The following is a 25,876-nucleotide window of genomic DNA, read 5'->3' as shown; positions in this document are numbered from 1 at the left end:
AGGGTTACAATTTTGTTTCTGGTGTCCTTCGACAGCTCTTTGGTCTTGGCCATTGTGGAGTTTGGAGTGTGACTGTTTGAGGTTGTGGACAGGTGCCTTTTATACTGATAACTAGTTCAAACAGGTGCCATTAATACAGGTAACGAGTGGAGGACAGAGGAGACTCTTAAAGAAGAAGTTACAGGTCTGTGAGAGCCAGAAATCTTGCTTGTTTGTAGGTGATCAAATACTTATTTTCCACTATAATTTACAAATAAATTCTTTAAAAATCAGACAATGGGATTTTATGATTTTTTTTTCTCATTATGTCTTTCATAGTTGAGATATACCTATGATAAAAATTACAGGCCTCTCTCACCTTTTTAAGTGGGAGAACATGCACAATTGGTGGCTGACTAAATACTTTTTTGCCCCACTGTACCTGTTGTCTATTTTCACTGTACTCCTGTCTGTGTTGAAAAGGTGGGCATTACTGGGAAATGATCTGTAAAGATGAGGAAGTGTCAGCTTTGTATTAAGTCTAGTGGCCAGAATGGAAACAACAACCCGTAAAGATTTTAAAAATGTTTTATGTATTGTACAGTGATCCCTCAGCTTACAATGGCCTCAAAATACAACAGTTTCAACATACAATGGTCTTTTCTGGACGATTGTAATTTAAAACCTGACCAATCAGAATGGGCATTTTACTGGTAAAACACCTGTATTACTGAAGTGTATGCACTTTTTTACCACATTGCGTGTACTGTACAGCACCTTGAAGAAACTTTTTCTCCAGTGATTTACAGCTTCCAGCAGCTCTTTCTTACTTTTATACATAAGGCCTTTCTTTATCTGTATTAGTTATCCACTTATTTTTCTTAAATCCTCAATTTTTCCTATTTTTTGGTGGATTCAGAACCAATTACCAGGTTTCCATAGTTATGGTCTCAACATTCAATGGTTTCAGCATACAATGGTGGTCCTGGAACCAATTAATATTGTAAATTGAGGGACCACTGGTCACTCCCTTTAAAGAGCCATTCCAAACAAAAACAAAAAATTTGTTTTGGAAAATTTGTTCGCCACAGTAAAAGCCAAGTTGTCTGGGAAAATCCATTTAAGGGTCACATGACACGGATCTGCAGTGTATTCTACGCTGCGGATCTGCCGGTGACCCAACCCTTAGTGTGCCTCCAGCTGTTCCCCCCTGTCACAGTCACACAGGACAAATCACTGTGCGAGTTGCCGTGCGCATTGCCACTACGAGCAGATGTAGGCACACTAAGGGTCAGGTTACGCTGCGGATTTGTGTCATGTAACCCTGCCCTAAAGGGGTTTGCTATCGAGCCCTTGAGTCAGAGTCTCCTTCAGCACACTCAGTACCTGAAGTATAGTGACTGGCGATAGGGAGGATATGGTGGGCCTCTACACGATATTATTTTCATGTCCTCTCCAAGGGAAACGCTTCCCTTGGCACTCTCTGTTATTGACAGTTTTAGAGATTTTTCCAGTCTTGTATTAATTGGGGGACTTTGGTGTTGCCTTTTTATATTGGATGGATGTGTGCAGTTTGAATGTGGCTGAAAAAGTTTTAGTATGGGCGTCACTATTTGGTTGTAAGCAAGCATGGTGCACTACATGTTATCATGTCACTGCCACCCTTGTATATGCCTTATCTGTGTGCAATTTTAATACTAGGCAACAACCCCCCTTATAAATAGAAGGCATGTGTGTGGTTGTTCATCAGTATTTTGCACCAGTGCGACCTCCCCTTATATAGCGTTGTAGCTGATCTGCATCATAGTGGGAATAGGGCTTAGCCTCCCCTTGTATCAGTAACCTGAAAAGTTTAAGTACCTGGGGATAATTATTTGCAGTGACTTTAAATCAGAATAATATCTAAATATGTACTCTCTCTCCTCTCGTATTTAAATGATAAATTTTTAAATGTGGGCGTCCTTACCTTTTGGCAGTACCTGGATTCATCAACTTAGTTAAAGAAGTATCATCTAAGAAAACTTATTCCCTATCCAAAGGATAGGGCATAAGTTTTAGATCGCAGGGGGGTTTGAGCGCTGTGGCTCCCTGCAATCTCCTGTTTGGAGCCCTGGCTCTCCTTCACAGCGGCGCGTCATGACCCCCATCCATAGTTGGGGCCTCCACTCCCCCTTTAAATAGCTCTATGGGAGAGACGAAGATACCAGAATGGCTCTCCCATAGACAGGAGATTGAAGGGGGGGGGCAGCGCTCTGAAAGTTTTCTTACATGATACTTCTCCGTGGACTAATTTTACCAAAATGTCTATATATACACTGCTCAAAAAAAATAAAAGGAACACTAAGATAACACATCCTAGATCTGAATAAACTAATCGTATGAAATACTTTCGTCTTAACATAGTTGAATGTGCTGGCAACAAAATCACACAAAAATTAACATTGGAAATCAAATTTATCAACACATGGAGGTCTGGATATGGAGTCACTCTCAAAATCAAAGTGGAAAAACCACACTAAAGGCTGATCCAACTTTGATGTATTGTCCTTAACCTCTTCAGGACCCATGACGTATGCATACGTCATCACACCCTGGGTCTTAAGGACCCATGACGTATGCATACGTCATGGCGTTTTCCGGTCTCTGCCGCTCGCCGGGCAGAGATCGGAACCGGATGCCTGCTGAAATCCTTCAGCAGGCATCCAGGGCAAACGCCGAGGGGGGCCATGTAGGCCCCCCATGTCGGCGATCGCCGCAAATCGCAAGGGAAATCGCCCTTGCGATCTGCGGCGATACCGGGCTGATCGGGTCTCTGGGACCCGACCACCCTGTAATTTCGCATGATCCCGGCTGTCACAGACAGCCAGGACCATGCTGAAGTATCGGAGCGAGGTGGCAAGCCTGCCACCTACTCCTATTCCCTGCGATCTGTCGGTTAGTTAATCGACCAATCGCAGGGGGGAGGGCGGTTACTTCCTCCCGTCCTGCCCGGCCCCTGGAAGTCCGGAGAGGACGGGAGGAAGACCGGAGGACGCGGCGGGGGATGGGGGAGTGCTGGGGACCGGCCCCGGTACTTACCTCGTCCCTGAAGACCCGGATCCCGGCGAGGAAGATGGTGAGTAGATCTTCAGCCACGGTCGGGCCCTTTACAGCAATGCACGTCGCCGTAAAGCGACATGCATTGCTGTAATAGGACCCTGTAAACTACAACTCCCAGCATGCCCAGACAGCCCTTGGCGTCTGGGCATGCTGGGAGTTTCAGTTTTGCAACATCTGGAGGTCCACAGTTTGGAGACCACTGTGCCCTTCCAGATGTTGCAAAACTACACATCCTCAGCATGCCCTTACTGTCCAGGCATGCTGGGAGTTGTAGTTCTGTAACATCTGGCCCTTCAGATGTTGCAGAACTACAACTCCCAGCATGCCTGGACAGTTTTGGCATACTGGGAGTTGTAGTTTTGCAACATCTGGAAGGGCACAGATTGGGAACCACTGTATTAGTGGTCTGCAAACTGTAGTCCTCCAGATGTTGCAAAACTACAACTCCAAGCATGCTGGGAGTTGTAGTTCGGCAACATCTGGCTCTAAAGATGTTGCCGAACTACTACTCCCAGCATGCCTGAGAATGTTTGGGAGTTGTGGTTTTGCAACAGCTGGAGGCAAACTGGTTGGGAAACATTGTTTCCTAACTCAGTGTTTCCCAACCCGTGTGCCTCCAGCTGTTGCAAAACCACAACTCCCAAACATTCTCAGGCATGCTGGGAGTAGTAGTTTTGCAACAGCTGGAGGTCCCCCCCCTGTGAATGTACAGGGTACATTCACATGGGCAGGGGGCTTACAGTGAGTATCGGGCTGCAAGTTTGCGATGCAGCAAATTTTGCGCGGCAGCTCAAACTCGCTCTAACCCCCCGCCCGTGTGACTGTACCCTAAAAACACTACACTACACTACCACAAAATAAAATAAAAAGTAAAAAACACTACATATACACATACCCCTACACAGCCCCCCTCCCTCCCCAATAAAAATGAAAAACGCCTGGTACGCCACTCTTTCCAAAATGGAGCCTCCAGCTGTTGCAAAACAACAACTCCCAGTATTGCCAGACAGCCGTTGACTGTCCAGGCATGTTGGGAGTTTTGCAACAGCTGCAGGCACCCTGTTTGGGAATCACTGGCGTAGAATACCCCTATGTCCGACCCTATGCAAATCCCTAATTCAGGCCTCAAATGCGCATGGCGCTCTCACTTCGGAGCCCTGTCGTATTTCAAGGCAACAGTTTAGGGCCACATATGGAGTATCGCCGTACTCGGGAGAAATTGGCTAACAAATCTTGGGGGTCTTTTTCTCCTTTCACCCCTTATGAAAAGGTGAAGTTGGGGTCTACACCAGCATGTTAGTGTAAAAAAATAAACTTTTTACACTAACATGCTGGTGTTGCCCTATACTTTTCATTTTGACAAGAGGTAAAGGGGAAAAAAGCCCCACAAAATTTGTAACGCAATTTCTCCCGAGTACGGAGATACCCCATATGTGGGCGCAAAGTGCTCTGGGGGCGCACAACAAGGCCCAGAAGGGAGAGTGCGCCATGTACATTTGAGGTGATTTGCACAGGGGTGGCTGATTGTTACAGCGGTTTTGACAAACGCAAAAAAAAAAAAAACCCACATGTGACCCCATTTCGGAAACTACACCCCTCACGGAATGTAATAAGGGGTGCAGTGAGAATTTACACCCCACAGGTGTCTGACAGATCTTTGGAAGAGTGGGCTGTGCAAATTAAAAATGTTGTACAGCCCACTGTTCCAAAGATATGACAGACACCAGTGGGGGGTAAATGCTCATTTTATGCCTTTTTATGTTCCTCAAGGGGTCTAGTTTCCAAAATGGTATGCCATGTGGGGGTTATTTTGCTGTCCTGGCACCATATGGGCTTCCTAAATGCGACATGCCCCCCGAGCAAAATTTGCTCTCAAAAAGCCAAATATGACTCCTTCTCTTCTGAGCATTGTAGTTTGCCCGTAGTGCACTTCAGGTCAACTTATGGGGTACCTCCATACTCAGAAGAGATGTGGTTACAAATTTTGGGGGGTATTTTCTGCTATTAACCCTTGCAAAAATGTGAAATTTGGGGGGAAACACACATTTTAGTGATTTTTTTTTTTTTTTTTACGTATGCAAAAGTCGTGAAACCCCTGTGGGGTATTAAGGCTCACTTTATTTCTTGTTACGTTCCACAAGGGGTCTAGTTTCCAAAATGGTATGCCATGTGTTTTTTTTTTTTGCTGTCCTGGCACCATAGGGGCTTCCTAAATGCGACATACCCCCGAGCAAAATTTGCTCTCAAAAAGCCAAATATGACTCCTTCTCTTCTGAGCATTGTAGTTCACCCATAGTACACCTCAGGTCAACTTATGGGGTACCTTCATACTCAGAAGAGATGGGGTTACAATGTTTGGGGGGGGGGTATTTTCTGCTATTAACCCTTGCAAAAATGTGAAATTTGGGGGGAAACACATTTTAGTGAAATTTTATTTTTATTTTTTTACATATGCAAAAGTCGTGAAACCCCTGTGGGGTATTAAGGCTCACTTTATTCCTTGTTACGTACCTCAAGGGGTCTAGTTTCCAAAATGGTATGCCATGTGGGGGATTTTTGCTGTTCTGGCACCATAGGGGCTTCCTAAATGCAACATGCCTCCCAAAAACCATTTCAAAAAAACGTACTCTCCAAAATCCCCTTGTCGCTCCTTCGCTTCTGAGCCCTCTACTGCGCCCGCCGAACACTTTACATAGACATATGAGGTATGTGCTTACTCGAGAGAAATTGGGCTACAAACATAAGTATACATTTTCTCCTTTTTTCCCTTGTAAAAATTCAAAAATTGGGTCTACAACAACATGCGAGTGTAAAAAATGGAGATTGTGAATTTTCTCCTTCACTTTGCTGTTATTCCTGTGAAACACCTAAAGGGTTAAAACATGGACTGAATGTCATTTTGAATACTTTGGGGGGTGCAGTTTTTATAATGGGGTCATTTGTGGGGTATTTCTAATATGAAGACCCTTCAAATCCACTTCAAACCTGAACCGGTCCATGAAAAATTGTGAGTTTGGAAATTTTGTGAAAAATTGGAAAATTGCTGCTGAACTTTGAAGCCCTCTGGTGTCTTCCAAAAGTAAAAACACGTAAATTTTATGATGCAAACATAAAATAGACATATTGTATATGTGAAAAAAAAAAATATTTGGAATATCCATTTTCCTTACAAGCAGAGAGCTTCAAAGTTAGAAAAATGCAAAATTTTCAAATTTTTCATAACATTTTGGGATTTTTCACCAAGAAAGGATGCAAGATACCACAAAATTTTACCACTATGTTAAAGTAGAATATGTCACGAAAAAACAATCTCGGAATCAGAATGATAACTAAGAGCATTCCAGAGTTATTAATGTTTAAAGTGACAGTGGTCAGAATTGCAAAAAATGGCCGGTCCTGAGGTGTAAAATGGCTGGGTCCTTAAGGGGTTAAAACAAGTCAAAATGAGGGTCAGTAGTGTGTGTGGCCTCCATATGCCCGTATGACCTCCCTACATGGCATGCTCCTGATAAGGTGGTGGATGGTCTCCTTAGGGATGTCCTCCCAGACCTTGACTAAAGCATCTGCCAACACCTGGACAGTCTGTGGTGAAACGTGGCATTGGATGGAGCAAGACATGATGTCCCAGATGTACTCAATCGAATTCAGGTCTGGTGAACGGTCCATAGCATCAATACCTTCCTCTCACAGGAACTTCTGACACACTCCAGCCACATAAGATCTAGCATTGTCTTGCATTAGGAGGAACCCAGGGCCAACCACACCAGCATATGGTCTCACAAGGGGTCTGAGGATCTCATCTTGGTACCTAATGGCAGTAAGGCTACCTCTGGCAAGCACATGGAGGGCTGTGCCCCCCCCAAAGGAATGCCACCCCACACCATTACTGACCCACCGCCAAACCGGTCATGCTGGAGGATGTTGCAGGCAGCAGAACATTCTCCACGGTGTCTCCAGACTCTGTCATGTCTGTCACATGTGCTCAGTGTGAACCTTCTTTCATCTGTGAAGATCTCATCTTGGTGATCTCTTTCAAATGCCAAATAATTTCCACCTGTGGTCTGTTCCATTTGCACAACAGCATGTGAAATTGATTGTCAATCAGTGTTGCTTCCTGAGTGGACAGTGTGATTTCACGGAACTGTGATTGACTTGGAGTTACATTGTGTTGTTTAAGTGTTCCCTTTATTTTTTTGAACAGTGTATTATTTCGCACACCACTAGGCCTGTACCAATATCCTTTTTAAACAACTAAATGTCTTACTTCCTGCCTTTTTATAGGGTAATACTCAATCTAAACTTAAACTAGCCACTTTGTAGAGGCCGAGATGGCTGGGTGGTATGGCTTTACCTGACCATTTCCTCTATTATATATAGCAAGGAAGCTATATTATCTGGCAATATGGACACAGGCTTGTGTACTTTCTAATCCAGAGCATCATCTAGTATGTTATCTAGGTCTTCTGCAATTGTGGCCTGTTTCGGGTATAGACAAAGTTCTACTGGGGCTTGGCTGCCTCTTTATCATTTTACCTCCTAGGTTTGGTTGGCTGCAGAAAAGCCCCTGCATTATCTCTATAGGAGAGCCAGAGATACAGCACTCATGTATGTTCAGCTTTCCCATTAAGATACATGGAGGGAGCTTGTCAGCCACCACTTTGTGCAGTGGTTAGTAGTAATCTGTGCACTATTGGGGACATGCAGGGGGACCTGGGCTTTCTTGCAGGACAATTATTTCCCAAGAGGGGCATTTTATCGCTTCCTTCGGCTCAGACACACCTGGGTCTGCTCTATTTTGCCAATTTTTTTAAATATTTTTTCTTATCAGGGATTACAAATCTCAGGGATCTCGAGAAATCGTATTTGCAGTATATAACTTTCTTTCTGCTAAATTACAGGGGGTCCGATTGCCAGTTAAGGATAGGCAGAGGTCTGGCCTTCCCTCGGTTTCCACAGAGGAGTGGAAGGATGCTTTATCTTCCTATTTATATGTCTCTCCTGCCATTAATAACAGACTCACTCAGCTCTTTATCTTTTACCAATGCTACCTCACTTTAGTTTACATATTTTGGGTAGTTGTCCTTTTACAGAATGCTATAGGTACTGCCATCCCAGATCAAATTTTTACCATATGATGTTGACTTGTAGCTATATTCCCAAATTCTTAGAGGGGGTGATGGATGTTCTCAATTTCATCTAACATTGTCCTATTTTAATTGACCCCAAAGGTTGTCTTTTAGGTATAGTTGACGAAGAGCAATGGTCCCACTACCAATTGATATTCTTGAGGGAAGCTCTTTTCATGGCGCGGAAAAACATTTGTACGTTGGAAGGACCCTAGAGCCCCCACAATGGAAATCACTATTAAAGGGGTACTCCACCCCTAGACATCTTATCCCCTATCCAAAGGATAGGGGATAAGATGTCTGATCGCGGGGGACCCGCCGCTGGGGACCCCCGCAATATAGCACGCAGCACCCACCTGTTTCTGCTCCGGAAGCGCTGGAGGGTCTGGCTCCCGACCACGGGGACGGAAGATCGTGACGTCATGACTCTGCCCCATGTGACATCATGCCCCGCCCCCTCAATGCAATTCTATGGGAGGGGGTGTGACAGTTGTTGCGTGCTGCGTGCTATATTGAGCAGGTGCGTGCTATATTGAGCAGGTGGGTGCTGCGTGCTATATTGCGGGGGTTCCCAGCGGCGGGGCCCCCGCGATCAGACATCTTATGCCCTAAGATGTCAAGGGGTGGAGTACCCCTTTAAATACTGCTATCTCATAAAAATGTATTATATAGCAACATGAAGGTTGTAGTCCTAAATTTGACAAAATATGGGTAGGGTGGTGTTACTCATCTCTTCCTAATTATTTCCCTAAGACTAAGTTTCCACTTGTTTTTTTTTTTTTTTTTAAGAAAAAATGCCAAATCTGTCGTACAGCGTTTTTTTCAGTGAAAAAACGCAGCGGCCAGATGTTAGTTGCATGTCAATAGGAAACTGCAAAATGCCAAATCTACTTGACATTTTTCAGTTTGGTGTTTTTTCACTCCTCTTTGGCATTTTTTCAATCCTCTGGCGTTTTCCTGCTCCTTGGCAGTTTTTCATAATCACAGCATGTTGAGACTTTGGCGTTTTTTCTGTGAAATCTTGGCATTTTTTTGCTCTAAAAAATATAAATTTATATACTATTTTTCCATCCCTACTGCATCATTTAAAAAAAATGTTTTTGGTACCCAACAAAATAAATAAATAAAAACGTCTGCAGGCAAACTGCCAAAGGGGCCAAAAATTTAATTTCCATACAAAGTTAAAACGCAGGAAAAATCTGTGGCAGTTTTTCTGGCGTTTTTTTGCAAAAAAACAAAAAACTCCAGAAAAAAATAACAAGTGGAAACAAATAGAAGCCTGACAGGTATATTAAACTACGTGATAGCCTGTCTACATGTCAGCACTTCCTCAGGTTTTGGGATGATCTTTGGAGCTCTGTTATCTTTTTTGATTTTCCATTGTGGCTGCTGTGGAGGTCACTTATAGCTATTTTTCAGTTATAGTTATGTATATTTGTGTTTATTAACACCACATACATTTGTGATTCTGTTTAGACCTCCTTATTATTAATGTATGCTGTATTTCTTATACCATTTTTTTGTGGAATTATATTTTTGAATAAACAGAACAGTAGCTCAGGCAATATGGCTTCCTCTATAATTATGTTTAAGAAAATGAGAAAAATAAATACAATCAGAAAGAAACGGTAAGAAAAGAAAAAAAGTGTTTCAGTGAAAAATCTATGTGATAGTGTAATCATGTGGCAATAATGTTGCTGTTGATATGGGAATACCTACTAACTTTTAGGAATGGTTATTACACCCAATAAATTATATACAAATGAGTAATCTGTTGCATTCCAAAGGGCATGTGACATTTTTAAGCTCTGAATGAAAACTAAGCCCCTCGTTGTAAATATATGGGCCACTGTGTTGGGCTTTGTTTAGCTAACAAGCTTTACTGGGGCAAGAACTCCCCCTAGAATCCTCTCATTTATACAAGAAGTTTAATTCTCAGGGAATTCATGGGATAATGAAACAACATATTGTTTAGCAGTCACTACATTGTAGGTTTACGATGGACAAAACACCAGAGGTTTTAACATCACCAACTGAAACTGTCTCCATCAACTCTTCTGCTGCACCTACAGAAGTCCATTCTGTGTTCTCCCAGCAAGAGCATAATATTGTTGCAGCTTATCTTATTACAGCAGGTATGGTTGTTTAATTTCACAATTTGTATTTGTTTTCACATCTACACTGAAAAAAGATAATCTATTTTTGTCAGATTCTTGCAGGACCCATTATGAATTAGACTCCATGCACACTTTCACTAACCTATTTCATGTATGTTGATTTCTATTTGCATGTTAGTTATTTTAATCTTTATTTTTAACTTTATTTAAACCTGCTTTTTATATGTACAGTGCCTGTTAAGGCTTTGAAATTAAATATCAATTTGTAGAATGTAATCAATACAAAGTAATACATTAGGAGAAATGTAATACAAGTAGGTTAGTAAAAAATCTAAAAAGCCCTTATACGGGCACTAAAACATAAGCATAAAAGGAGAAGAGCAATAACACAGATGAAAACATTAGTGATGCATACAAGATCGACTATCATCTTAAGCGGGAATCCCGACAGTGTCAATCAATCATATATGCATTGTATTGGTACATGGTACAGGCCGCAGTGAAGTTCAAAGGGTGAAAGCGGTTAATTAGACAGAGGTCAGTGGTTTAGGCGTCTCCCATGAGGGGGCAGTGCGGGCTAGAGAGCCACACTCCCCAATACTTAAGGAATGTCTTGTACTGGGAGTGAACATATGCATACAACCTCTCATAGCTACAGGAAAGGTCCACCATGTTTAAAAGTTCTATAAGGCTGGGAATCTCTAGTGACCGCCATCTCCTTGTAATGAGAAGTTTGGCAGACTTCAATATATGGGACACTCACATGTATATGGTCAATTGACGAAAGCTATCGCAGCAGGGTTTGAATATAATGTCTAATCGCTACCCGAATAGGTCCTGAGAAGCCAAATGCTTCTAATGGGGAGAATGCGGACTGCCAGTTCACTCTGTCAAAGCCTTTTTTTTAGCATCAAGTGTAAGAAAAGCTGCAGGGGTGCGAAGTCGTTCACAGTGCTGGAGGAGAGATAGGACGCATCTGATGTTATCGGGAGCCTGGCGTCCTGGGGTGAATCCTACTTGGTCAGCTCCAATAAGTTGGGGAGGTAGTGGCATCAGTCTGGATGCCAACATTTTTGCATAAATCTTAACATCTCCATTTAATAAGGAGATCAGTCTGTAGTTAGTAGTTTGATCAGGAGATTTATCTGATTAATAGTAGTAATAAGCGCAGTGAGCATCTCTTGGGAGAGAGCCTGAGGACATAGCTAAATTAAAAAACTTTGTGGAGGTGGGGAGCTAGAACATCCCTGATTCTCTTATAGTATTCATTAAGGAGGCCGTCTGGCCCTGGAGCCTTGTGTGGTGGAGTGCTACTCCTGTTGTGACTCCTTTAGACTCTTTATGTGGTGGGCTGACTCTTCTTTTTTTTTTTTTTATCAGAAATGTTTTATTAAACATTTTGCAGTTTACAAACAAACGACAAAACAAAACCATAAACCCCAACCCCCCACCCCCACAGAACACCCACCCCCAAGTCCCGTGTCCTACCCTCGTAAAAGAATAAGTATAAAACTTCAAAATAGAAAAATAGTGCAATATCTGTCCACAAGTGGCATGTACACGATAGGGCTGACTCTGCCACATTTTTTCTTGATTGTATTTAACTTCAGTGGTCACATCTGGTAGTGGCCATGGGTTTGGTTCCCATTGTTTTGTTTTTGCTTTGTTAGTTTTTAACTCTTATCACTTAACAAATCCTGGCAAAATCTAATGTCAATGGTAGTTTATGGAAGCTATAATAATATAGTGAGATTTAAAAAAGCCACAAGTTTAGCTATAGTTTTACATTGGAAATTAAAGAAAAAAAAATCCTAAAATTCTCACTTATTCAATTTGAATTAAATGCCAGACCTCTGGTGATCTTCTAGTGTGATAGATCTCTGCCAGCGCATGTGAACGTTTAATCTACTGATGTATTTAATTCCGAATGAATAAGTGGGAAACTTAATGAAAACATCAAATAAAGATGAAGAAAATTAATCATCTAATCGTAAGTGCTTCTTCACTAAACTTATAACTATACCACTAAGCCAACACCATTACCCATACGCTATAACAAGAACAATATGACACTACATTCTGCTAAGAACCCATAGTTCTTGCAACTACACAGTGTGATTATAGGGATAGAAGCCGGAAGTGTCATGGCTGGTTGCAAAGGCAATGATATTAATAAACAGTTCCTGCCTTCTCTGCAGGGAGCCTGCCTGTCTCTGACAGTTGGCTCTCCCTTCTTTAAGATACATGATTTCTGTGCAGCTGCTGACTGTACAAGGATATAAGGGGCCAATCTGCTCAAGTGCCACAGTCTGGCACACCTGGTTGCTTGCTCTCACCTCCAAGCCCCTCTCAGCAAAGTGTCAAGGTAGTGGTGTTGATCTGCTCAGTTACCACAGCTTTGCGGGCCTCCCCACTTGTCCATACCTCCCAGCCTCTCCTAAATTGACTTACAGGGCTCTGTACATCAAGCAAAAAGAGCTGTGAGGTACAGGCAAGTAAGAGGGCCTGGCAAGCTATAATAACTTAGCAGATCACCACCACCTCCTTGACACCTGGCTGGGAAATAAAAAAAAATGATTTTATAAGTTTGGCAACCACCATCAGTTCCAGTTAAGGTACAGTTGTCTTTTATACCTTAACTGACATCCAGCAGGGTCTGCAGCTCTTAGCAGCAAATACAGCTGACAGATTCCCTTTAAGAGTAGGGTCACAAGGAAAGCATCTGCAGTGTATTTCCCACTGCGGATGTGCCAACAGCAGTCACACAGCGAGATCCCTGCTGCGGCCAGGTAGCTTTGTATGTCTACTTATTGCAACGGGAAATCCGCCCCTAGGAGCGAACACACAGAGCTACCTGGCCGCAGCACGGAGCTTGCTCTTGTGACTGCTGTTGGCGCCATGTGACCTTACTCTAAATGGTTAAATGGCAAAAAATGTTGCAAGTTACTGAGTTCACCATGAACAACTCCTCCGGGAGAGAGTTCCAGTACAGTTACAGTAAAGAACCCCTGTCTGTGCTGGTGTCGAAACCGTCTTTCCTCAAGATGTAGAGGATGCCCCCTTGTTAAAGATACAATCTCTGTACTGTCCCCTGATATATTTATACATAGTTATTAGGTCTCCCCCTAAGCTTTATTTTTTCTAAACTAAATAACCCTAATTCTGATAATCTTTCTGGGTACTGTAGTCCTCCCACTGGTGCCCAGTATTGTACACAGTATTCTATGTGTGGTCTGACTAGTGATTTGCACAGCGGTAGAAATATTTCCTTGTCGGGGGCATCTATGTCCCGATTGATGCACCCCATGCATTTAATTTGCCTTTGCAGCAGCTTCCCGACACTGGTCACTACAGCTACAGTGGGGATCAAAAGTTTGGGCACCCCAGGTAAAAATTTGTATTAATGTGCATAAAGAACCCAATTAAAGATGGAAAAATCTCAAAAAGGCATCAAATTACAGATAAGACATTCTTATAATATGTCAACAAAAGTTAGATTTTATTTCCATCATTTCCACTTTCAAAATAACAGAAAACAAAAAAATCTGCAAAAGTTTGGGCACCCTGCAGAATTTATAGCATGCACTGCCCCCTTTGCAAAGCTGAGACCTGCCAGTGTCATGGATTGTTCTCAATCACCATCTGAGGAGACCAGGTGATGTCAATCTCAAAGGATTTAAATGCCCAGACTCATCTGACCTTGCCCCAACAATCAGCACCATGGGTTCTTCTAAGCAGTTGTCTAGAAATCTGAAACTGAAAATAGTTGACGCTCACAAAGCTGGAGAAGGCTATAAGAAGATAGCAAAATGTTTTCAGATGTCAGTATCCTCTGTTCGGAATGTAATTAAGAAATGGCAGTCATCAGAAACAGTGGAAGTTAAAGCAAGATCTGGAAGACCAAGAAAAATATAAGACAGAACAGCTCGCAGGATTGTGAGAAAAACAATTCAAAACCCACGTTTGACTGCACAATCCCTCCAGAAAGATCTGGCAGACACTGGAGTTGTGGTACACTAGTCCACTTTAAAGAGATGCTTGTACAAATATGGTCTTCATGGAAGAGTCATCAGAAGAAAACCTCTACTACGTCCTCACCACAAAAATTTGTGTTTGAACTTTGCAAATGAACATATAGACAAGCTTGATGCATTTTGGAAACATGTTCTGTGGACCGATGAGGTTAAAATTTAACTTTTTGGCCGGAATGAGCAAAGGTACGTTTGGAGAAGAAGGGGAACAGAATTTAATGAAAAGAACCTCTGTCCAACTGTTAAGCATGGGGGTGGATCAATCATGCTTTGGGGTTGTATTGCAGCCAGTGGCACAGGGAACATCTCACGAGTAGAAGGAAAAATTGATTCAATAAAATTTCAGCAAATTTTGGATGCTAACTTGATGCCATCTGTGAAAAAGCTGAAGTTAAAGAGAGGATGGCTTCTAAAAATGGATAATGATCCTAAACACATCTCGAAATCCACGGGGGATTACATCAAGAGGCGTAAACTGAAGGTTTTGCCATGGCCATCACAATCTCCTGACCTCAACAGAATTGAAAATCTATGGATAGACCTTAAAAGAGCAGTGCGTAACAGACAGCCCAGAAATCTCAAAGAACTGGAAGACTTTTGTAAGGAAGAATGGGCAAAGATACCTCAAACAACAAATGAAAGACTCTTGGCTGGCTACAAAAAGCGTTTACAAGCTGTGATACTTGCCAAAGGGGGAAGTGCATGTTATAAATTCTGCAGGGTGCTCAAACTTTTGCAGACACCATTTTTTGGTTTTCTGTTATTTTGAAAGTGTAAATAATGGAAATTAAATCTAACTTTTGTTGACATATTATAAGAATGTCTAATCTGTAATTGGATGCCTTATGGAGATTTTTCCATCTTTCCTTGGCTTTATGCACATTAATACACATTTTTACCTGGGGTGCCCAAACTTTTGATCCCCACTGTAAATTTACTGTTAACTAAGACCCCTAAGTCCTTTTCCACATCAGTCGTCCCAAGTCTTCTCCCATTTAATACATAATCCCAGCCTGGATTTTTCCTCCCCATGTGCATTACCTTGCATTTATCAGTGTTGAACCTCATCTGCCACTTCCCAGCCCAAGCCTCCAACTTATCCAGATCAATTTGTAACAGTACACAGTCCTCTGTTGTGTTATCTACTATACACAGTGGACTGTCCTCTATTGTGTTATCTACTATACACAGTGCACTGTCCTCTATTGTGTTGACCACTATACAGAGTTTCTTATCATCTGCAAAGATTGCTACTTTACTATTGATTTGATTAAGCAAGACATGTGTTCAAATGATTCACTGAATGGGCACAGCTATCACAATGCACAAGTTGGAAAAAATAAGTAGAACACCAACTACAGATACTGTTCAGTCTCCTTTTCTTCTTATCTTTTTTATCATTGTGAATTTGGGGGCAGCCACCTAGCTTGAGATGATTTTAACAGCATTTAGCAGTCATATGGACCATAGAAAATTATAGTCGGAGATGACTCTATGGGAGAGTTTTCTCTGTGACTTGTGCAGGAAGGGAGAAGAGAATTTATGTGACCATAATAGTAACATATGGGGAGATTTATCAAAACCCGTGCAGAGGAAAAGTTGACCAGTTTCTCATAGCAACCAATCAGATTGCTTCTTTCATTTTTTTAAAGACCTCTGAAAAATGAAAGAAGCAACCTGATTTGTTGCTATGGATAACTGGTCAACTTTTCCTCTGCACAGGTTTTGATAAATCTCCCCCATGGTTCATAAGTCCTTCCCGACTCGAAATATGGCAGTCAGAAAAAATTCCTGGATTAACGTTCTGTCCTTACAAATCTAGTATCCATAACCTGTAATGTTATTACTCTCCAGAAATGTGCCTAGGCCCCTTTTGAATTATTTTAGAGTTCACCATGACCACCTCCTCCTGAAGAGTGTTTCATAGTCTCACTACTCTAAGGCCATTTTCACATGTCAGAATTTCTGTGCCAGAAATCCGGCACGGACATTCCGCTGCAGCAGAGTGCTGTTGAATTCAACTGAAACCTATAGCATTCCACTAAAATGAAACATGTTTTACAAACCGTATCTCAAACTACTCAGAAGTTTATTGAGTAACTTATTTTGTATCCTCTTTGGTTTTGTATCTTTTCTCCCAGGTGTAGTGAGCATTTTAAGCAATATAATTGTATTAGGAATCTTTGTTAAATACAAGGAGCTTCGTACAGCAACCAATGCCATCATCATCAATCTGGCATTCACCGATATAGGTGTCAGTGGAATTGGTTATCCTATGTCTGCAGCCTCTGACTTACATGGGAGTTGGAAATTTGGAAATGTAGGATGCCAGGTATAAAAACAATTATTCGTTTAGTATTTACCCTACAAAGATGTTTCTACTTTAGAGTGCAATGTTTTATTTTTATTTTTTTTACTCACATCAGGGAATTGAGAGACGGCTTCTAGTTTATACTGTTTATTGGCCATCATTGTATGCATATATTGAAAATTTGGAGACTATTATATTCCCTGTAAGCCACACCCGATGAGGCTCACTACGTGGGTCTATTAAATCAATAAATCTATCTTTACTTTGCCTGTAATTATAAGAACCATGGCTTGGAGTAAATAATTCTCCAGTTTTCAATGTAAATGTTATCAAGGTTATGTATCTAGTGTAGTTTACAACTGTCCAGTAGAGGCCACTGCTGTACAGCTCTGGCTGCTAAGAGTGCTTTACTCTTAGTGGAAAAATTCCTTTATTTCTCTTTATTTTAGATGGTCATGAAGATGCAAATAAACAATTCCTGCTTTTTAATAGACGGAACAGTTTTTAGAGTACACACTTGTACACTACTTACCACATCCTAACTACTAAACAAGGATAAAGAAAGGGCATGCTATTATTTAGCTTGAAATAATCACATCTGTGTTTTTCTGAAAAATTTACAAACAAAACTACAATAAACACAAAAAGCTTTTATTTAATAATAGGAACACTAAATCTTCATCAATGTTGACTTTTAGATCTATGCTGGCTTAAACATTTTCTTTGGCATGGCAAGTATTGGACTTCTGACTGTAGTTGCCATTGATCGGTACCTGACTATCTGCCGACCTGACATAGGTACGTATATATTTCATTTTGTTTCTACACACACCCTTTTGAGAAATGGCCTACTGTTCTTAATAAATAGTCTGCATATATGTGTGCTAGGGATGAGTAAATCAAATCTGACGAATCCGAATTTGTTACGAATTTCAGGAAAAACTTGATTTGCAACAAATGTGAATATCACCGGGATTTGATTGTGCAAATCGCTTAATTAAACTGCATTTAGTGAGGTCCAGGCTCCAGGTCATCTAAGATGGTGGCTCTACATGTAAGGACACAGGGCAAGGAATCCTGGGAAGGCGGGAACAAGGGTCAGCACAATGACCCTGAATCACATGCAGCATGCAGCCTATCAGCAGCCAGCCACCCCTATGATGTCACAGCCCTATATAAATCGGCAGCCATCTTGCGGCCAATCACATTAGCATTTTATTGCAGAGAGAGGGACAGAGAGAAGTGTGTGTTGCACAGAAAAGCTTTCTTACAGCAGCGATTCACCTCAAGCCCAAATCCAGCCTAGAATCACTGATAGGGAAGGGAGTGAGATAGAGAGAAAGTGCATTTTTGGGTAGAATACAGTGACCGTATGCTGCAGCACTGGTGTGTACAACAACTGAAAAGCTAATAGTAGCTAGCCAGTTAGGGAGAGCAGAGCACTAAAAACGTATTGTTCTCTGTTAAGTGTAACCTGTGCGTACATTTAAGTGGTGTACCATTTTGTTCCTGTTAAAGTCTTAAGGGCCTAGATACCGTGAAAGGCCAGCCAAAAGTACACTTGCTGGTGTTGTAGACAATACTGTTTTAAGCGTACTGGAGCGCAATGTCCTCCCCTCATAAGTGCATACTACATACGTACATGTAAGTGGTGTACCATTTTGTTCCTGTTAAACTCTTAAGGGCCTAGATACCGTGAAAGGCCAGCCAAAAGTACACATTTGCTGGTGTTGTAGACAAATACTGTTTTAAGAGTACTGGAGCACATTGTCCTCCCCTCATAAGTGCATACCACATACGTACATCTAAGTGGTGTACCATTTTGTTCCTGATAAAGTCTTAAGGGCCTAGATACTGTGAAAGGCCAGCCAAAAGTAAACACCTTCTGGTGTTGTAGACACATACTGTTTTAAGCGTACTGGAGTGCATCGTCCTTATAAGTGCATACCACATACACACATACGTACATCTAAACAGACATCTTATCCCCTATCCATAGGATAGGGGATAAGATGTCTGATCGCGGGGGTCCCACCGCTGGGGAACCCCAGGATCTCGGCTGCAGCACCCCTCTCTCATTACTGCACAGAGCAAACTCGCTTTGTGTGTAATGATGGACGATACAGGGGCATCGTGACGTCACGGCTCCACCCCTCGTGATGTCACAGCATGCCCCCTCAATACAAGTCCATGGGAGGGGGCAAGGCGGCCGTCATGCCCCCTCCCATAGACTTGCATTAAGGGGGCAGGCCGTGATGTCACGAGGGGCGGAGCATGACGTCACGATGGTCCGACCCCTGTATCATTTGTCAGTTTTCTCTGTGCAGTAATGACAGAGGGGTGCTGCAGCCGAGATCCCGGGGGTCCCCAGCAGCGGGACCCCCGCGATCAGACATCTCCCTGTCCTCCCATTGCCTCTGTCCTGTGCTGTTCCCTCCCCCACAGAAGTATTGTCACGATTCGGCTGGCAGGTGGTGGATCCTCTGTGCCAGAGAGGGATTGGCGTGGACCGTGCTGGTGGACCGGTTCTAAGTTGCTACTGGTATTCACCAGAGCCCGCCGCAAAGCGGGATGGTCTTGCAGCGGCGGTAGCAACCAGGTCGTATCCACCAGCAACGGCTCAACCTCTCTGACTGCTGAAGATAGGCGCGGTACAAGGGAGTAGACAAGAGCAAGGTCGGACGTAGCAGAAGGTCGGGGCAGGCAGCAAGGATCGTAGTCAGGGGCAACGGCAGGAGGTCTGGAACACAGGCTAGGAACACACAGGAAACGCTTTCACTGGCACAATGGCAACAAGATCCGGCGAGGGAGTGCAGGGGAAGTGAGGTAGAAATAGGGAGTGCACAGGTGAACACACTAATTAAGCTAACTGCGCCAATCAGTGGCGCAGTGGCCCTTTAAATTGCAGAGACCCGGCGCGCACGCGCCCTAGGGAGCGGGGCCGCGCGCGCCGGGACAAGACCGACGGAGAGCGAGTCAGGTACGGGAGCCGGGACGCGCATCGCGAGCGGGCGCCTGCCGCATCGCGAATCGCATCCCGGCTGGGAGAGGTATCGCAGCGCACCCGGTCAGCAGGTCTGACCGGGGCGCTGCAATTGCGAGGATGTTGCGAGCGCTCCGGGGAGGAGCGGGGACCCGGAGCGCTCGGCGTAACAAGTATCTTATGCTGTGGGTTCAGCTCCACTATTTAGTGAGGACGATCTACAAGAGGACAGTCAGCATCTACTGCTCAGCCAAGAAGTGAATAAGACATCCACCGCTTCCTCTGCTAGGCGGGGAAGTAGTGATGAGAAGAGTGACATGGGAGGTAATGTTGCGAGCGTTCAGGCTCCTGAAGCAGACACTGTTGAGGAACATGATGAGGACATCAGTGACATGCAGACACAAGTCGACGATGATGAAGCCGATCGCACTTGGGAGCCAGGTGCAGAAGGGGCTCATCATCATCAGGAGAAGAGGGTTGCTGGTTGCCCGTGAGGCAGCAGCTGAGCCAGCAAGTTGGTAGCATGGTTGGTAGTCAGCATGGTGGCAGAAGTGGAAAGTCTGGAGCCAAACGTGCTCGGGGCAGACCACCTGCTTTGCGGCAGCCTACCTTCCCGGGAGGTTGTGTAACAGTGGTTCCTGGAGTCAGCGGCAGTAGCAGTCAATCAGTGCGGACTGTCGGGGTAAAAATCAGCTTATCGGCAGTGTGGCAGTTTTTCATCAAGCATCCGGAGGAGGTTCACATAGCCACATGCAAGATATGTCAGCAGAAGGGGAAGCATGACCAGGGTCCCAATGTTGGCACCACAGCCATGCGTCAACATATGCAGCATCACCATAAAGCGGCCTTGGAGAACCGTGGTGGTCCAGTCTGCTACATCACCCAGTGGCACCCTGCTCCCTGTTTCAGCCAGCCAAGGCTCCACGACCTCAGCCGAAAGGAGCTGTGTGTCATACCCATCTTCTGTCGCTCCAGATGCTCCTGCTCCTCCTACTTCGCCAGCCAGCAATCCATCGGCAAAGCCATGTCCAAGAGACAACAGTATGCGCCCACTAATCCAAAGGCACAGAAGCTGAATGTGCTCCTGTCAGGGTTGCTGGTGCTGCAGTCCCTCCCTTTTCAAATGATGGACTCTGCACTTTTCAGAGAACTGACCGTTTGTGCTGAGCTGAGGTGAAGAGTCCCAAGCCGTCATTTCTTTGCAAAGAAGGCAGTATCAGCCCTGCACAATTTTGTGGAACAGAAGGTAGGCCAGTCCTGGGGCCTGTCGGTGTGTACCAAAGTGCATGGCAGCACCAACGTGTGGAGCTGTAACTATGGTCAGGGACAATACATGTCCTTTACGGCCCACTGGGTGAATGTGGTTTCTGCACAACCACAACAGCAACTTGGACAGGTCACACCGCTTCGGCCTCCATGCTCTCAGGCCGTTGGTCCTGTGTTAGTGTACGACTCCGCCTCCCCATCCTCCACCGTGTCCTCAAGTCTCAGTGCCCCTCTAGCATACCATGTGTGGTGCCACGCTGTTCACGGCGGTGTAACGCTGTTCTTCACATGGTTTGCCTTGGCAAACGGAGTCACACAGGGGAGGAACTGCTAAAAGTAATTCATTCAAAAAGTCATCAAGAAATCGAATCATGGCTTAATTCACGAAAACCGTAAATGAGAACAATTGTGACCGACAAGAGGAAGAACATCTTGTCAGTGCTGCGACAAGGAAGCCTGAGACATGCGCCCTGCATGGCACACGTGCTCAATCTGGTTGTCAAGCGGTTCTGGAAGTGTTCCTCATCTGCAAGACAATCCTAACAATGGGAAGGAAACTTTGCATGTGCTCCAGCACACCCTCCTTGAGCTGCAGCGTCAGAACGGTATCCCCCAACATAGTCCGATCTGCGACGTTTCCGCACGTTGGAATTCCACCCTCCATATGTTGGACTGACTATACGAACAGAGAAAAGCCATCACCAATTTCTTGATGATCCAAGCGGATAGGGGGACTCCCCTGTGTAACTTCAGTGTCAACCAGAGGCAGCTCATACGTGACACCTTCCGTTTGCTCAGGCACTTTGAGGAAGCCACATTATTAGTCAGTCGCCAGGATTACGGGATGAACACTGTCATTCCACTGCTTCATTTACTACAACACGTGTTCGAAACAATGGCTGGTCATAGCACTGGAGACGTGGTGCCTACATCTCACAGCCACATGAGCCCTGTGGGGGATGAACTGGAGGAGGAGGGTGAGGGGCACAGTGGAGCACAGTTTAGGTTTCGTGAGATGGGCAGTTTTTCTAGTAATCTGAAAGGAGAAGAGGAGCAGGAGCAGCCAGAGGAGCTAGAGGGTTATGAGGAAGGCGAGACAGAGGACCCAGACACACTGTGGCAGTATGAAATGGAGATGGAGGCAAGGAGTCCCTCCGAGTCATGAGCAAAAATGGCACGATGCATGCTCACTTGCTTGCGTAGCGACCGCCGAATTCGGCAATGGGATGACTTCTGGCTCTCCATCTAATTGGACCCTCGCTACCGGATCAAAATGGGGGCTTTTTTTTACACCCACTAAGAGGGAGGACAAACTGACCTACTACAGAGATATCTTACGTAGTCAGTTGGCAAATGCCTATATGCGCCATCGTCCATCCTCTTGCAGGTCTGACTCGGGGGGCTCTCTGTGCTCACCTTCCACTGCCAAGGCTGCTGGGGAGGGGTGGGGTGGCAGGAGCAGTACCAGCTCCATCAGCAGCAGCCTGAGTGTACAGTAGCTGATGAGTAGCTTTCTTTACCCGCATAGTGAAGGAATTTATCAGAAGCAGGTAGACCTGGAGCAGGACCTGACCATGCTAACACACCTTAAAGATCCGCTGGACTACTGGGCAGCCAAACTAAATTTTTTGCCGCAACTAGCAGAGTGTGCCCAGGAAAAGCTGTCCTGCCCGGCCAGTAGTGTGCCATCAGAGCGGCTGTTTAGTGCGGCGGGGCCATAGTAACCCCAAGGAGAACTCGTCTGTCCACGAAAAATGTGGAGAGACTGACCTTTGTGAAGATGAATCAGGCATGGATCAGCCAGGATTTCCACCCACCAATGCCTGATGCATCAGAGTAGATTGACCATGGTGCCACACCAACACTTAACAAATATGGATAGTGCTAAACATATTTAAGGTGCTGCTCCCCAGTTACAGACATTCCTCCGCATCAGACCACAAGTAATTATTGAGGATATGCATTAGCTAAAACTTTACTTTTGTTAGGATAAAATATATGTACCCAAAATATTTCGTAATCAAACAAAAGGAAATGTGTGCAAAAACACCATGTGCCACCTACACCACCAAGTATGATGTTATACAAAGACCTCTAAAAGGTGGAAGGGAACAACATATGGTCCATTGTTCCCTTCTTGGCAAGTGTTACTCGCCCTAAAAAGGGCTGTCCCACACAGGAACCTCTCCCTATTTCCACCTACAAACATTGCCATTTCCCAGGGTTTTTAGGTGGAAATAGGGAGAGTTTCCTGTGTGGGGCTGCCCTTTTTGGGGCGAGTAACACTTGCAAAGAAGGGAATTAATAGTGCTACACCTGCTACAGTGGACAATACGTTGTTCCCTTCCACCTTTTTGAGGAAAGTGTTACTCATCTTAAAAAGGGCGGCCCACACAGGAACCTCTCCCTATTAAATAGGGAAAGGTTCCTGTGTGGGGCTGCCCTTTTTTTAAGGCAAGTAACACTTGCCAAGAAGGGAATTAATAATGCCAGAGTAGGGCCTTACAGGGGAAGTTTTTACCCCTACCGGTTACAATTTCTACCTTTTAGAGGTCTTTGCATCACATCAATACTTGGTGTGCAAGGAAAGGTGTGCAAAGAACACCATGTGCCACCTGCACATGGTGTTTTTTGCACACCTTTCCTTTTGTTTGATTTCAAACAAATTTTGGGTACATATATTTTATCCTAAGAATATTATTAAAAGTTAAGTTTTACATTATGCATATCCTCAATACTTACTTGTGCACACTAACACTTTTACAAAAGAGACCGTTTCCTTCTGCCTACCTGCCTCAGCTACTATTCTGATCCTGTCACCCGCCTGATACCACACATCTGATGCCAAGTTCACCTTTTCTTACCCACCTTCGTCACCAGGTACTGGTATTGACACCCACTGCCCCACTATGTCACGGGGTCACTTTCAGGACTCCTGAAGCTGCTGATGCCACCTCCAGGCTGTCTCATTGTGGCACCATATGTTCTCCTTATGCTGCTGTCAGCTCCAGGCTGTCTAATTCTGCCACCATATGTTCTCCTCATACTGATGCCAGCTCCAGGCTGTCTCATACTGCCACCACATGTTCTCCTCATGCTGATGGCAGCTCAAGGCTGTCTCATACTGCCACCATATGTTCTCCTCATGCTGCTTCCACCTCCAGGCTGTCTCATTCTGCAACTATATGGTCTATTCATGCTTCCGCCACCTCCAGGCTGTGTCATTCAGCCACTATATGGTCTCCTCATGCTGCTGCCAACTCCAGGCTGTGTCATTCAGCCACTACATGGTCTCCTCATGCTGCTGCCAACTCCAGGCTGTGTCATTCAGACACTATATGGTCTCTTCATGCTGCCGCCACCTCCACGCTGTGTCATTCAGCCACTATATGGTCTCCTCATGCTGTCGCCAACACCAGGCTGTGTCATTCAGCCACTATATGGTCTCCTCATGCTGCCGCCAACTCCAGGCTGTTTCATTCAGCCACTGTATGGTCTCCTCATGCTGCTGCCAACTCCAGGCTGGGTCATTCAGCCACTTTATGGTCTCCTCTTGCTGCTGCCAACTCCAGGCTGTGTCATTCAGCCACTATATGGTCTCCTCATGCTGCCGCCAACTCCAGGCTGTGTCATTCAGGCATTATATTGTCTCCTCATGCTGCCGCCACCTCCACATTGTGTCTTTCAGCCACTATATGGTCTCCTCATACCACCTCCTCATGCCACCTCCAGGCTCTGTCATTGTGCCTTTCTTCAACAGGTATTCTAATAGTGTTACAGCAAGGCAAAGTGTTCTACACCCCTATTGAGGCTCTCTGTAGGCCAGAAATAGCCGTTTTTAATACAGATTTGCCAGAAATAAATTCGGACCGAACCAAATTTTTTCGGAAAATTTGGCAAATCGGCCGAATCGAATTTTTCAAAAATTCACTCCTCTCTACTGTGTGCCACACAAACAACATGTGAATTGCAAATCACAGATTGTGTTAAACAAAAAAAAACAAAACAAAAAAAAAAGCATGTTTGTCCCAAATTCATAGGTTTGGTAAAATTAGCATTTTTACAGTAAGGTCTGTTTGCTTGTATTTGTATACATTGGGAGATATTCTAGTTGTTGTAGATAATTGTAGGAAAGATTTTGAGAAACTCTGGTCTCAATACAAATTACACACAAAAATTTCATACCCATCCAGATAGAAATGTCATGTTGCTGCAAAACCATACATGCAGTTATGTCTCAGGCAGATATGTAAATGATTACAGGGGTGGTCTGATTACACTGGGTCTTGCCACAAGAGGGCGTAAAAGTGCTTTCCCAGCTGTTTAATAAAAAGGTTCTCAGGGGCTGTTACGCCAAGCGCTCCGGGTCCCCGCTCCTCCCCGGAGCGCTCGCTACACTCTCCTCACTGCAGCGCTCCGGTCAGATCCACTGACCCGGGGCGCTGCGATACCGCCTCCAGCCGGGATGCGATTCGCGATGCGGGTAGCGCCCGCTCGCGATGCGCACCCCGGCTCCCGTACCTGACTCGCTCTCCGTCAGTCCTGTCCCGGCGCGCGCGGCCCCGCTCCCTAGGGCGCGCGCGCGCCGGGTCTTTGCGATTTAAAGGGCCACTGCGCCGCTGATTGGCGCAGTGGTTCCAATTAGTGTTATCACCTGTGCACTTCCCTATATCACCTCACTTCCCCTGCACTTCCTTGCCGGATCTTGTTGCCATCGTGCCAGTGAAAGCGTTTCCTTGTATGTTCCTAGCCTGTGTTCCAGACCTCCTGCCGTTGCCCCTGACTACGATCCTTGCTGCCTGCCCCGACCTTCTGCTACGTCCGACCTTGCTTCTGTCTACTCCCTTGTACCGCGCCTATCTTCAGCAGCCAGAGAGGTTGAGCCGTTGCTAGTGGATACGACCTGGTCACTACCGCCGCAGCAAGACCATCCCGCTTTGCGGCGGGCTCTGGTGAAAACCAGT

General features: G+C 44.6%; 1 protein-coding gene across 1 annotated transcript in view; it reads left to right on the top strand.

Annotated features, from left to right (window-relative positions):
- The first annotated feature begins 10,203 nt into the window (after positions 1–10,203).
- Positions 10,204–25,876, top strand: part of RRH (retinal pigment epithelium-derived rhodopsin homolog) — a 32,513-nt gene continuing 16,840 nt past the window's right edge. The window contains exons 1-3 of the mRNA XM_056555381.1: positions 10,204–10,339; positions 16,494–16,684; positions 17,362–17,461. Of these exons, the coding sequence (XP_056411356.1) occupies positions 10,204–10,339; positions 16,494–16,684; positions 17,362–17,461 (427 nt within the window). The remainder of the gene's footprint in view (positions 10,340–16,493; positions 16,685–17,361; positions 17,462–25,876) is intronic.

Source organism: Hyla sarda, chromosome 1 (assembly GCF_029499605.1).
Source record: "Hyla sarda isolate aHylSar1 chromosome 1, aHylSar1.hap1, whole genome shotgun sequence".
NCBI classification, from domain to species: Eukaryota; Metazoa; Chordata; class Amphibia; order Anura; family Hylidae; genus Hyla; species Hyla sarda.
The sequence above is the reverse complement of the archived record's forward strand: the minus strand, read 5'-3'. Positions and strand labels throughout refer to the sequence as shown.